The sequence below is a fragment of the Sceloporus undulatus genome, chromosome 4 (genome assembly GCF_019175285.1).
Source record: "Sceloporus undulatus isolate JIND9_A2432 ecotype Alabama chromosome 4, SceUnd_v1.1, whole genome shotgun sequence".
Lineage (NCBI taxonomy): Eukaryota > Metazoa > Chordata > Lepidosauria > Squamata > Phrynosomatidae > Sceloporus > Sceloporus undulatus.
The window spans coordinates 112924365-112938103 of NC_056525.1; the positions used below are offsets into that span (position 1 = coordinate 112924365).

Sequence of the window (13739 nt, forward strand, 5' to 3'; positions counted from 1 at the left end):
GGCGTCCATTCTAGATGGGCGCTGCCATTAGGATGTCACAAACTTGCCACCTCCAAATGGGGCGGTGCGGACATGATGTCCTTGCATCGCACGAGGGCAGCTGGGACGCCTTTTTCGCGGCCCCGGAAGGAGCTCCAAAACGGAGCTCCTTCTAGGATTTGTGACACTGGCTCAGCCTTTAGGTGGCTGTGCCAGTGACGCAAGGCAGAAAGGGGCCAAGCAGCCCCTTTCTCCTCTTCCCCGCCGCCGTCGGGTGTCCTTGGGGCATGAAGCCCCAAGGACACCCCTTTCCAGGCCGCTGGGAAGTGGCCTTTTGCTGCTTCCCTGTGGCCTGGAAAGTGGCTTGGGGCCTCAGAGGCTGCCGCTGTGGCAGCTGAGGCCCCGATCTGGCGGGGAAAGTGCCGGATACAGGTCGCCCCAAATGGGTGGTCTGTAATGCACCGTAAACTTGTCCCTGTCATGATTGGGTCAAGTTCAGGGGAGGGATTTAGGTCAGAGGGAGAGCAGAGGGCGGAACATGCCTCCCCTCTCGCACTGGCTGTTTGCAAGTGGTTTCTCTCTCTGTCTCTTTTTGTAATTTTTATTTTTGACAAATTATGTGACTACTTGTTCTACCGGTTGATACAAATTGTTAGAAGGTATCTGCTTGTGCTACATTTCCCTTTCGTTTGCTTGCTGTCGGCATGGCAGGTCACTTTGCAAGTGGCATTTTTTAAAAATTAATTTTTTTGTGTGTAATATGCGAATGCTACAATGCAAATGTTACAAATGGTTTCCTTTTCAAATTTGGCAAAGTGATACAATGTGTGAATGCTTGTGCTACATGTGTGTATGTAAGGAGAGGTGGCATTCTGGGGTAGCAATTGGAGGGAAAGCAGATGCAGAGATGGCATTCAAGTGGCCTCCCCTGCAAGTGACATTTGTTGTTGCTATTATTATTATTATTATTATTATTATTATTATTATTATTATTATTATTACAGATTATGCGACTGCTTTGGGCTGGAAGGGAAGGGAAGAGGTTCCAAAGAGGAAAAAAAGCTGGGCTGGAAGCAAAGGGGAAGCTAGAGGCTGGCATTCAGAGGGAAGTTTGTGGAAACCCATGACTTTGGGGGAGTCACATTCTCTCAGCCTCAGGGCAAAGGCAATGGCAAATCTCCTCGCAACTAATCTTGCCAAGAAAACCCCAGGATGAGGTCGTTTTAGGGTTGCCATAATCTGTAATGAGTATGGAAACAAAGTCTAGGGGGGATAAAAATGAAAAACTCAGTAATTTTACTAAAACAAAGTAAACCAATAGGAAGCAAGAGGAATGAGAGAAGATAAAATGTATGCAATCCTTTGGACAGACAGGCTTGTGTTGGCCTGTATGCCACGCCCTAATGTAAACAAGGCTAGTGTTGCCAATAAGTACTGGGCTTGAGAACTGCAAATCCCAAATAGTATAACAAACAAAAGAAAGTGTCAAACACATTAAGCACATTAAGCCCAATTATAACTGAAAAAAGAACTACAGTCCGTCCTTGCCTTACACGGGGGATCCGTTCTGGATCCCGTCGCGTAAGGCAAATTCTGCCTATGCTTGAGCCCCATTGAAAACAATGGGGCTCGTGTGCGGTGGTGCGGCGGCGCGCGGGGCGCAACGGGCGCATGTGCCCATTCAATTGAATGGGATGCGCCGCCCCTTCCACTCCGCGCGCGCCCCGCGGCTTGAGCGCGTATGCTCAAGGCCGCGTATGGTACGACCACGTATGGCGTGGGCGCACAGTAACAAAGACCAAATGCGTTTTGACTAGACATGTGTTTTTAATTATATGGCCCCCCTTATTGTTTATATCTTGCTGATATGTGATCCATAACTATTTTATCTACAAGTTACCATGACCACTGATGAAGACTTCTAGTCAAAACGCGTTTGGTCTTTGTTAGTTCATTTTTCAGTTATAATTGGGCTTAATGTGCTATCCCTTTTATTTACCTTCTTGGAGGTGTATTGCACTAGCACTTTGTATGTTTGACACTTCCTTTTGTTTGTTATACTATTTGGGATTTGCAGTTCTCAAGCCTGGTACTTATTGGCAACACTGGCCTTGTTTACATTAGGATGTGGCATACAGGCCAACACAAGCCTGTCTGTCCACAGGATTGCATATATTTTATCTTCTCTCATTCCTCTTGCTTCCTATTGGTTTATTTTGTTTTAATAAAATCACTGAGCTTTTCATTTTTATCCCCCCTAGACTTTTTGTTTCCATACTTGTTGTTATGAGTTTAGGGTATCACCTCCAAGTTTTCCTCTCTCATATTCTGTAATGACCCAAATACACACAACGCACACACCTGGAGGTTTTCAAATATGACAAGTTGACAGAATATGCGCACACTGCTGCCAGTTTTTTTTTAAAAGGAGGTGGGAAACCACCCATTCAGTTGGCCAATGGTTGTAGGATATGTCACCTTTGATGAAAGCAGAAGTGAATTTGATTGACAACTAAGGAGGCTCCATTTTAAAGCGGTACTGCAAATGTGAACTTCAGAGGGACAAATTACCCTGATCAAGGTAAAGGGTAGTGGGCACTTGTAACTGGGCTGATTTGGTATGGGGGCAACCAGATCTACCCAGTTCTATCCAGAGCAAATGGGCTAAGTCAGATGCAGGGAATCTGCTTTTCCCTTAGATCAAGTTTTGCCTTAGTCCTTTGAACCTTTTGATGACACATACAGCTGCTTTGCTTTTCCATGCATGGGTATGCATAACAAACCAAGAAGTTTTCCATTATCACTATTTTCCAATTTTGTGCATAACAGCAAACTAAGGCTCACTGCTTCAGAACATGCCATGATATCAAGCCTCAGTATGAAGTAGGCTTGATAGGTTGGCTTGTTCCAAAGCCATTAACTATAGGTTTCCAAGGTAAATATCTGAATAATCTAGCAAAGATATAACACCAAAAATACATTTTCTTTAACATATTCCAGTGTAGCCACAGGTGCAAAGTTTTCAAACGAATGGATTCACATCGAAGATGGTCTAATGAAAAGGTCATGAACAAAATATAAACCATTTCATAAAATACAAGAAATAGGTCCCTTTTCTCATGACATTTGGGTTTTATTCAAATATAATATGGAAGGGGAAAAAACAGGACCATTCCTTCCCCAAGAAATTGTTACTGTTCAGTGCAGCAGTGGAGGTCAAATTGATTTGGTTCATACAACCAAATGAGTACAAACCAACCTAATTCACACTTACTGAATGAGGAAATAAAGATTCATGGTTGTTGAATCTAGTGGTACAATTTCTGTTTAAAATGAAATGTGTACAAAAATGTGTATTTCATAGGAAATGCATTTTAGAAATGCAAGCAGAAATGCTGAGAGACATGCACATGTGTATGAAGAGTTTTTAACCAAAGAAATCTCAAAAGAGAAATAATACAGAATGAATTTGTTCATATATACACTTTGAAAGTAGTAAAAACCAAAACCTAGATTTCTTAATCTCTAGTTTAACAATAGTCAAGTTGTTATTTCTTGCTATGAGGTGTAGATACCAAAATGGGTATGGAACAGGCAAGTCCAGGAAAGCATGGGACCATAAACAGGTGGCAACCGATTAAAGAAGAAAAGTTGATTTGCATAAGCCTTTCAAACATCCTGATGCTAAGAAAGAGTAAAGTGACCTAGGGAGTACTTCTTCCCCTTTAACTTCTGTATTGTGATGCCCTCATCATTAATTCTGCTCAGTCATCCCACAAGGACCTCCTTGCTGCATACATATTAAGATAAGCAAGGTGGTTGACTGAAATACACCTTCTTGCTTGTGACGTACACTCCTTTTATAACCACTGTGTTTTCCTGGATGACAGCACCCTGGGTCTTCTTTCCCCACTGCTGTCCCCAAACTACAACAGACCTTGTTAAATATCTCTGTTAAAAGGGGGTTTGTAATGGTAATGTGGATGTAATTCAAGATGTAGACAAGCTTTTTCAAAACTTGATTGTACAGATGTTTCTAAAAAAAGTTTCTTGAATAGGTGTAAATAAACAATTGTTGTTACAGGAACTTGTGTTAATTATTTCAGATAGCAAAGTTTCTTTCTTTGGCTCGGGACAGACCGCTGAGAAATGGCGGCCTGCTGGCACCCATTTTTGCTCTGCGGGGACAGTGCAGCCCCCAAACGGTGCGCTGCCACTGCTGAGCACAATGAACCTGGTATTTCTGGGTTCTTTTTATTGTGCTGCAGTGACATCGCGAGTGCACCACTAGCGCACTTTCAACAAAAGTGGCGCGCAGCGATGTTTGGATACCATGCACCATTTATGTCACAATGGCAGCGCCCATATGGACGGGATGCCACCATTTTAGTGCCACCGCACCGTACTAGGGTTAGGGACAGAGCAGTTGCTGCGCAGTCCCTAACCCTAGTACGGTGCCAACATGGTGATTTTATGCCCTAAGGTCCTACCCTGGAACTCTCAAAATCTGTCCCTTTCTAGACACAGCAAAACCCTTTCACTCTGAAAACCAAACCCTATCCAAATTCCAATTGACATTGATGGGGTTTTTATTTCCTCCCAGCCAGAATTTTATTGGCTACTGTCAGCTGGCTCGTGATTGGCTGTTGCTAGCCTAATCCACATCTGCCTTTTCTCTACATTGCTTTGTACATATAGCACATATTAGTGGACCAGGCAAATTATAAGCCAATTGACCTAACCCCCCCCATCCCTCCCACTCTATTACAGAACATGTGAAAACTAAATGATTTACAGATAAAATGCTACCCTCCACCTATGGACCAGGACAGATGATTAAATATCCCTATGCTCTTTGCAATCCTGAGTAGGCAATAAAATGGAAGGTGGTTTATCACATCCCTATGTCAAATGAAATGCCTTCACGTTGGTGGGTCATAGTGGCTTTAGCCACTGACAGAAATCATGGGGCCATTTTCTACCACTCTTTTATAGCTAATCAAGTCTGCAGAGCAAAAAAAAAAAAGAAGGAAAGATTCCATTTCCAACTATATCATCACCTTCAAAATATTTATGGGATCAAATACCTCTGCATTGTGGTGCTCCTGTCCATCGTTTCTTTGAACATGTTATTTCAGCAGAACCAACAACACTGTATCCTTGGAGGCAGCGATAGCGCACCTTCTCACCAGGCAAATAGTTTGGTTTTTTATGTCCATTAATCCGACCTTTAAGAATGTCAGGTGGAGGAGGACATCTGATATCTGAAATATTAGGTAAAACATTGCTTGAAAGATGGTTTGAAAAATAAAAGCAGTATCTACATATTTATAAAGGCTGTTTTTATGGAAGACTTGCATTAGCACACTCCCACTCACCTTCAACAGAAGTGAATTACATTTCCAGGCATATTAACTATATCCTCCAACTGTGCCAATCTGACAATCCCAAACTGTGTTTCACTGTCTTAGTATGAAACACAGAAAGAGGTGACAAACTGAAATATCTTTGGTAGGCAGTTGTCCAATTACAGCTGAGCTCATCAGTCTACAATTGAGATCTTTTGAGTATTCTTAAGAAGATAATGTAGCACACATCAGTGCACAATGCTGTAGTTGGAGCATTAAAATGAGTTGGAAATTTTTTGTCTGCTTTATTCTTAGTTTTGTATGTCTGAGCTTTGTAGGGGTATATAAAAATTAGCCCCTCTCCTTTGCTGACCATTTACCCATGTTATTAAAGGAGGGGAAATAGAAGACAATAATAGAATCATAGAGTTGGAAGACACCACAAGGGCCATGCAGGAAATCATAATCAAAGCATCTACGACAGATGGCCATCCAGCCTCTTTTTAAAGACTTCCAAGGAGAGAGATTCCACCACGCTCCGAGGGATTGTGTTCTCAGAGCGGCTTACAATTATTTTTATTTTTAAGTGAACAGTTCCCTGCCCTCAGGCTTACAATCTAAAAAGACACAACACAAAAGGAGAAAGGAATGGTGGTGGGGAAGTGGATCAGATCCAGCACTTCTTCTCTCCCTCTGAGGCTGGACCAAGGTAGATGGACTGGAGGGAGGGCTCTTTTCACTCCTTCCCAGGTCAGATGATGACAGCTGGCAAGGAGGGAGAGCTCTTCTTCTTCAGGCCAGATGGCGTTGGGCCTGCCTTTTCAGTCCTCTAGGCCAGAAGATGACAGTTTGCCTTCTAGATGTTCACAGACTCTCTGTTTAATGATCTGCTCTGGATGTTTACCTAGTATAGATATCATACTAACTGGATGATAATTATTGGGATCCTCTTTCTTCCCCTTTTTGAAGATGGGGAAAACGTTTGCCCTCCTCCAATCTGCTGGGACTTCTCCTGTTCTCCAGGAGTTCTCAAAGATTATTGCCAGTGGCTCCAATATTACATTTGCCAGTTTATTCCTTTAGATTAACAAGGTATTCCTGTACAACTCTTTAATTATTCTATGCTGAATTTCCCCTATTCTGTCCTCTGCTCCATTATCCTCAGGTTGAACACCCTTTGCTTTTCTGAGAAAACTGATGCAAAGAAGGTGTTGAGTAATTCTGCCTTTTCTCTGTCTCCTGTTAGCATTTTGCCATCTTCTCCACATTGTGGCCCTACCATTTCCTTCTTCTTCCTTTTGCTGCAGACATACCTCAAAAAGCACTTTTTATTGTTCTTAACCTCTCTAGCAAGCCTGAGTTCATCCTGTGCTTTAGCTTTCCTGACTTTACCCTTACCTGTGTTCGCTATTTGATCGAATTCCTTTTTCGTTATTTTCCCCTTTTTTCATTTCTTATACATGTTCTGTTTAAAACGTAGCTCAGTTGAATGTTCAATAGTCATCCATCCTGGTTTCTTGAAACACCTCCCATTTTTCTTCCTCACTGGAACTGATTTAAATTGGTGCCTGCCAAGGACTTCCTGTCTTCACATCATTCTGTTGATCCACCATAAAAGGTGAATAGGGGAAATGTTGCAAATATTGTTCAAGATCGCTGAACTACACACACCAATACAAATCACAGTTCCACAGAGTAAGAACTTAAATCGATGGAACTTGATCGTCACAAACAAAATACTGGAAAATTAGTTAGAAAATTGGGCTATGGAGGCAGAAACTGTGTGAAGAGATTGGGTTGTCTTGTGGTTATTTTGCAAGTGAGTGAGCCAGACATTCCACTAATGGAAATAAATTTTTATGCTTCTTTGTGATATGAATCTTCCATATCATGCTACTACTGAATGTAGCTCAACTCAAGTAATCTAGTTAACCAGTTATATTTCTCCTGTTCTATGTGGGGGAAGTTTCAGAATGAATGAGAAAGAAAAAGTTACCTGTAACCATGTTTTTTTGAACTCAAACAAACCTATGGATCTTGCACCTATATGCTACCTTGAATAAGTGGGAACCCTGTATCTTCTGCTCCATTTTCCTCAGGTTGACCACCCTTTTCCTCTTTTGAGAAGACTGAGGCAAAGAAGGTGTTGAGTAGTTTTTTGTGGGGGTTTTGAGCTACGTGGCCATGCTCTAGAAGAGTTTCTTCCTGACATTTCGCCAGCATCTGTTGAGTAGTTTTGGCTTTTCCCTGTCCCTTGTTAGCATTCCTCCATATTCTTCACACAGTGGCCCTACCATTTCGTTTTTGTTCCTTTTGCTACACACACATCCCAAAAAGCCCTTTTTGTTGTTCTTAAATTCTCTCACAAGCTTGTGCTCATTCTGCTCTTTAGCTTTTCTCACTTTACTCCTACATGCATTCACTGTTTGTTTGAATTCCTCTTTTTTCCTTTTCTTACACCTGCCCTGTTTAAAATTTAGTTCAGTTGAAAGTTTTTTTTTTTTTTTTTTTTGTCATCCTACCTGGTTTCTTGAGACACTTGCAATTTTTCTTTGTCATTGGAACTATTTTAAATTGTACCTTCAGCATGTCCCTTTAGAGAAACTCCCATCTGTCCTAAACTCCCTTCCTAAGTTTAGTGAAATCAGCTCTCCTAAAGTCTAGACTGTGTGTCTGACTATGCCTGGCTTATCCTTTCCACTGCATAACAAACTCCAGGAGAACATGATAACTCCCATTTACTAGGTCATCCCTGTTGGTTAGGATCAGATCTAAAATAACCGATCCTCTTCTTGCCTCTTATACCTTTTTGACAATGAAATTGTTTTCCAGGCAAGTGAGGAATTTGCTAGACCTTGAGGTTTTGGCTGAGTTTGACTTCTAGCAAATATCAGGATAGCTGAAATCATGCATCACTACTACATCTCTCCTGAGTGTATGCTCATCTGTTCTAGGAAGCCATCATCCAATTCCTCAGTCTGACTTGGGGGTCTGTAGTAGACTCCCACAATAACATCCTTGTTGTTTCTCTCCCCTTTAATTTTTATCCAGATGCTCTCCACCTGGCTTCCAGGACTGAAGTCCTGAATCTTTTCATAGGTGTAAACCTCCCTGAAATATAATGCTATTTCTCTTCCTTTCCTGTTTGGCCTGTTTCTCTTAAAATTAAAAAGATTATACCCCACTATTTCTGCATTCCAATCATAAGACTCATTCCACCAGGTTTCAGTAATGCCTATTATATCATATCTGCTTTGTTGTGCTAGAGGGTGAAGTTCATCTTGTTTATTTCCCGGGCTCTGTGCATTAAATGATATAAATATGTTGGATAAAGATGAGGAAAAAAGACATTGGAAGATGATACTATATGTGACTAGCACTCCCAGAAATTTATTTACAAAAAACTGAAAACTTAAACTAACACCTAAAAGATAAGATTTGTTTGTTAAGATATTAGAAAGGAGAGATAAAGGCCTGAAACAGACAGACCAAAAGGAGCAGTGAGAGGCCGTTCTGGCTCCGGTTGGGCTGAGACTGTGGAAACTACATAGCCCACTCTCAAAGAAAGAAGGAAGGAAGGAAGGAAACAAAGAAACAAACAAAGAAAGAAAGAGATGGTAGTAGAAAGCTGGGAAGTCCTGTGTCTCTTTCCCTCCATTTCCCCTTCCTTTTTCTTTTCCAGGCTACCACTGAAGAGGATTTGGAAATATACACTCTTACCTTCACATGTGGGTGATTCTGACCACACTTTATTTTCACACCTTATAGTGTCTGGTCCAGATATTTCAAAACCTTCATAGCATTGGTAATGCAACTCTTGCCCAGGTAGATAGACTTCTGCTCTGTCCTCCACAATAGAAGCATTATCAACCACTGGGGGCTCTCTGCAGGTTGCATCTAAATAGGGAGGAGAATGCAAAGAACAAAGAGTTTTACAAATTTCTGCCTTTTACATTACCTCAAAATAAATGCTCATTCATTATTGACTCACTACTACAGAAAATAGTAAGGATGACAAGGGTACCAAAATATCAGCACGTAACAAGGAGGACAGTCTCACAATGAGCTGATTCTCCCCCTTTTTGCACATTCAACTGAAGTTCAGAATAGAATCTGTGTTCCTAAAACTGTTCATATTATCAAATGTTCTATCGCTTTCAGAGAGAAGTTTACATTCAGCTGTACATAACCAGGCTGTCTTCTAGTCTTTCATTGAATGGATGCAGATTGGGAGGTGAGGAGAACATAAATGTTCTTTCTGTCCCCCTTACAAATTTAAAATATTTTGGAGGGGTTTCTTTACAAAAATTCAAGTCTGCTCATGGCTAAGAGTACTATCTTTTGTACTGGAAGCAAAGTAGAACATATCTGGGATGAATTTGCATGCTGAGTGCTGTGTTGGATGTGGATGAGCAAGGATTCTAGGCTCTTGGATAGTGGCTATAGCCCCCAAGCACATGATATGCCACCTCTTATGGCACCTCACCCTGCCATTTTACATGGATGGTAATGGTGCACCCATGTGGGCAAATGCTAAGGTGCTGAGGGGGAAAGCTAGGGTTTAAATATATATTTACTGTTGTATCTACTGTCATTTGGTCCTGAAAATAATACACCTCAGTTTGAAAAAGCATACATAAAACCAGTAAGAACAGGAAATTAAAAATCATAAATGCATGACCCATAAATGCAAATTCTTAGGGGGGGGGAATCCATGCCTTTCTCCTCCTCATGGTTCAGCCATTTCATGATCATGTGACTACTGCTGTCAACCACGTTAAGTACTCTCTGTTGTTTCAATAAAAGTCACTCAAGCTCTGAGAAACTCTGAATTCTTAAAATACAAAAGAGTTAATTGATCTAAATTCCAGTGTAAATGTTGTTACACCTGATACAAGATCTTTTGCATCTGGTTTGGGCAGGAGGATCCAGTGTCAACGTTAGCATAAAAAACCTCCTTCACCACCTGAAGTAGCGGCAGGATGAGCTCCGGCGTTGGCTTCAAAACCACCACCCCTTCCTCACCATCTGAAGCGAGGGCAGGGGGGGCTCCGGCTGGTCTGGAAGCCTTAAAACTCTTACAATAATCATCAGTGGGAAATGACTTTTAATAATTTGTTTACTTGTTTATTTGATTTAGCAGCCTGGTAGCTCAGTGGAGCTTAGAAGCAATGTTTTTTGTAGTGGCGGCTATTACTGCCTTCCAGCTTCCATCCTATTCACAGCAGCGCACTCCCAGTGTCTTGATAAACTGCATAGCTCCAGCTCAGCCGTGGGATTGGATCTTGGAGATGGTGACAGCGATGGTAGTGGCAATGGCAGAGACAAAATAGCCCCAACACTTGGCTTACCACTAGCAGCCCAGTAGCTGAATGGAGTATTTTGCAGCAGCGGCAGCAGCAACTATTGTGAGAAATCTCTCCCCCTCCACATCCAGCTTACTTCCAGCAGCCTGGCAGTAGGTAGAGTTCCCTGAGGTGTTTGTTGCGCCCTACCTTTGTTTAAGATTTACAGCGGAGTAATTTGCCTCCTGGTATTGGATCACTATTACCTTTAGTTTACACAACAAGAGAGACAACACTGTATTGACTGCTACAAAATCCAATCAGATTGTGTAAAACATTAGACATCATTAACAGGGTCTTTTAGAGTGACTTTTGGTTACAACAACTATCGGAACAGAACTACTTACTTGAACATTTGTGCTTTAGTTCAGACAATGTTTGTGACCACTACCAACTATAGTGTTTTGTTGTTGTTATTGCCTCACTCTTTAATATTGATCTTTGTTATCCTAATTTATTCCCTCTTATGGCCCCTGCTATCTTTTCTAATCTGATCCCCATTATGTGTATTCCTCTCTCTCAGCTTCCTTTTGTTTGTTCTCTCTGGAATTGTTGATCAGATGCTCCTAAAGTGATGGTAATCCATGATCTATTTTTCTCCAATTCCCTTCAACTTCTCACTCTTACTGAAACCTGGCTTTCAGCCCAAATGCTCTTTCATTTGGTGGACTTTCCTTTACCCACGCAAGTCATCAAAAGAGTAAAGGGAGAGGGGTAGGCATATTGATATCATAGTCATGTTAGTTTCAATTACTGTCTTTTCCTCAGAAACATTCTTTCTCCTCTTTTGAGCTTCATTCAATCAAACTTTTCTCTCCTTTGAAGTTGTGGGTGGCTGTTATCTATCTGTACCATCCGCCATGTTCCTCTTGAACTTTGCGAGATGTGGCTGATGTTTTTTCTGTTGAATGAAAACCCCCTTTTGATTACGGGGGACTTTAATATCCACACAGAGAGCCGTACATATCCTCCAACTACACGCTTTGCTATCGTTTTTTGGATTTGAATTTTGTTCCAATTCACTTACTCATTCTCTCAGTTTCTGCTTTGATTTAGTTCTCTCTATAAAGTGTGCTATCTCTGATTATGCAGCCACTGGTTTTCTTTTATCTGTTCATTATCTTCTTTCTTTTACATGTGCTCATGATCCACCTCCTCATCAAATCATTCAATGCCTTCTTCATGACCTCTACTCTGTTAATTCTGAGACCTTCAGTCAGGCAATGGACTCTTCTTTATCTTTTTTACATTTTGGGGACACTGTGGACCCAGAAATCTCTTCATTGTACTCAATTTTATCTGCAACTCTCAAAGGTTTTGCCTTTATCAATATGCATGGCTATTTCTACTAAGCCACAGCCCTGGCTTGCTCCTATTGCTTGGTATCTCTGAGCAGCCAGAAATGTATGGAAAAATACTATCACGTTTGGTGAAATTGTAAATTTGCTAAGAAATAATGGCTGGTTACAAACAGCCATAAAATACGTATTGACTATGTATTAGGGTTAGGAAGAGGTGGTGCTTCTGCACCCCCCAACCCTAGTACGCAGTCAATATGTATAATATGGTGGCAGCTGTTCCACATGGCCACTGCCATATTGACGTAGCGGACGCTGTGCGTCCGGACATCACGAGTGCGCCATTGGCGCCTCGCAGCGTCATAACCGCGCCGCAGGAAGAAGCTCCATTTTGGAGCTTCTTTTTTGCTGTGCGAGAGAGTCGCGCGGTTTGGCTGCTGCGGCTCCCTCGCGGAGCAAACAGCAGCGCCAGCAGACTGCCACAAAGCAGCAGTCTGTAACGCTCCATTGGAAGGCAATTCATGGGGTGGTTACAAAAATGCTTTGGTATAATTTACAGATGGACCTTAGGCTTTTTGTGTTAAGTATTTGTGATAATGAAGAACTGGAAAATAGATATGGAAAGTTATTATTTTATATTACAAGAAGCCCTAGGGTTATGTATGCTAGCAACTGGAAATTAGTGGCCTGCCCAATGGTAGAAAACCGGTTAAGTAAGTTAATGGAGTTGGTGCAATTGGATAAACTTACCTGTCTCTTGAGAGGACAAGGCTAGGAAATATATAGCAAAATTTGGAAACCTCTCTCTCTCTCTCTCTCTCTCTCTCTCTCTCTCTCTCTATATATATATATATATATATATATGAAGGGAGTTAAAGGTGATAAAGAAAAAGCCAGATAAATAAGGCATTATAAGGTTTAGGTTTAAATTAGATATGACAACTAAGTTAAATTATATACCTAGATGTAGGTAAAGGGAATTACTTATAACTTGGAAAAAGACTGGATAGGAAGAAATTTATGATAAATTTGACTTGGAAGTTATTTTTTATGTTGTATGTAGTTTGTTAGGATGAATGTGATATATGATAAATTGATGTTAGATTTATGTTAGGTCTGTGGATGTATGATTGTTATGGTTGTATATGTATGAAATGATATGTTTTCCCCCTTTCCTTCACTCTTTTTGTTTTTTCTTAGTGTGTTTACTATTGTTGTTATATGTCATTTTAATTTAATAAAATTCAAGTAAAAAATTCATGGAAAAAGACCGGCGAATGGGCTTATTTTATCCATTATTAATTTGTCCTTTCTTCTTTCTCGCGTGTTATCTCGATAGCAAGACAGAATTATTATAAAACATTAATGTCAACAAGCAATGACCACAACATCTTTTCTCCACTTTCAATTCTCTGGTAAGATTTTCCCCTCCACAAGTTCCTCCTCTATTTTCTTCCAATGATTTCAGGACACATTTCATTACCAAGATTGATACTATTCGTTCAAATTTTTATTCGTCTTAATCTTTCTCCACTGTACTACCATCACCACTCACAATGGAAATATTCTCTGGTTTTTGGCCCATCTCATTGGCTGAGCTACCTAAGTTGATGAATTCTTCTAAACCTACAACTTGCTCTACCCTCCTTCTCATCTTTGAATCTCTGTTGTTCCTTCTAGTCTTCCTGTCATTCTCTATACTATTAATCTTTCTCTTTCTATTGGTACTTTTTCCCACTGCTTTTAAACATGCCTTAGTTTCTTTAACC

General features: G+C 40.9%; 1 protein-coding gene across 1 annotated transcript in view; it reads right to left on the reverse strand.

Annotated features, from left to right (window-relative positions):
* Positions 1–13739, reverse strand: part of CFH (complement factor H) — a 78719-nt gene that overhangs the window by 7930 nt on the left and 57050 nt on the right. The window contains exons 19-20 of the mRNA XM_042463481.1: positions 9048–9224; positions 5067–5243 (exon numbers count right to left, since the gene is read on the reverse strand). Coding sequence (XP_042319415.1) covers positions 5067–5243; positions 9048–9224 — 354 coding nt within the window. The remainder of the gene's footprint in view (positions 1–5066; positions 5244–9047; positions 9225–13739) is intronic.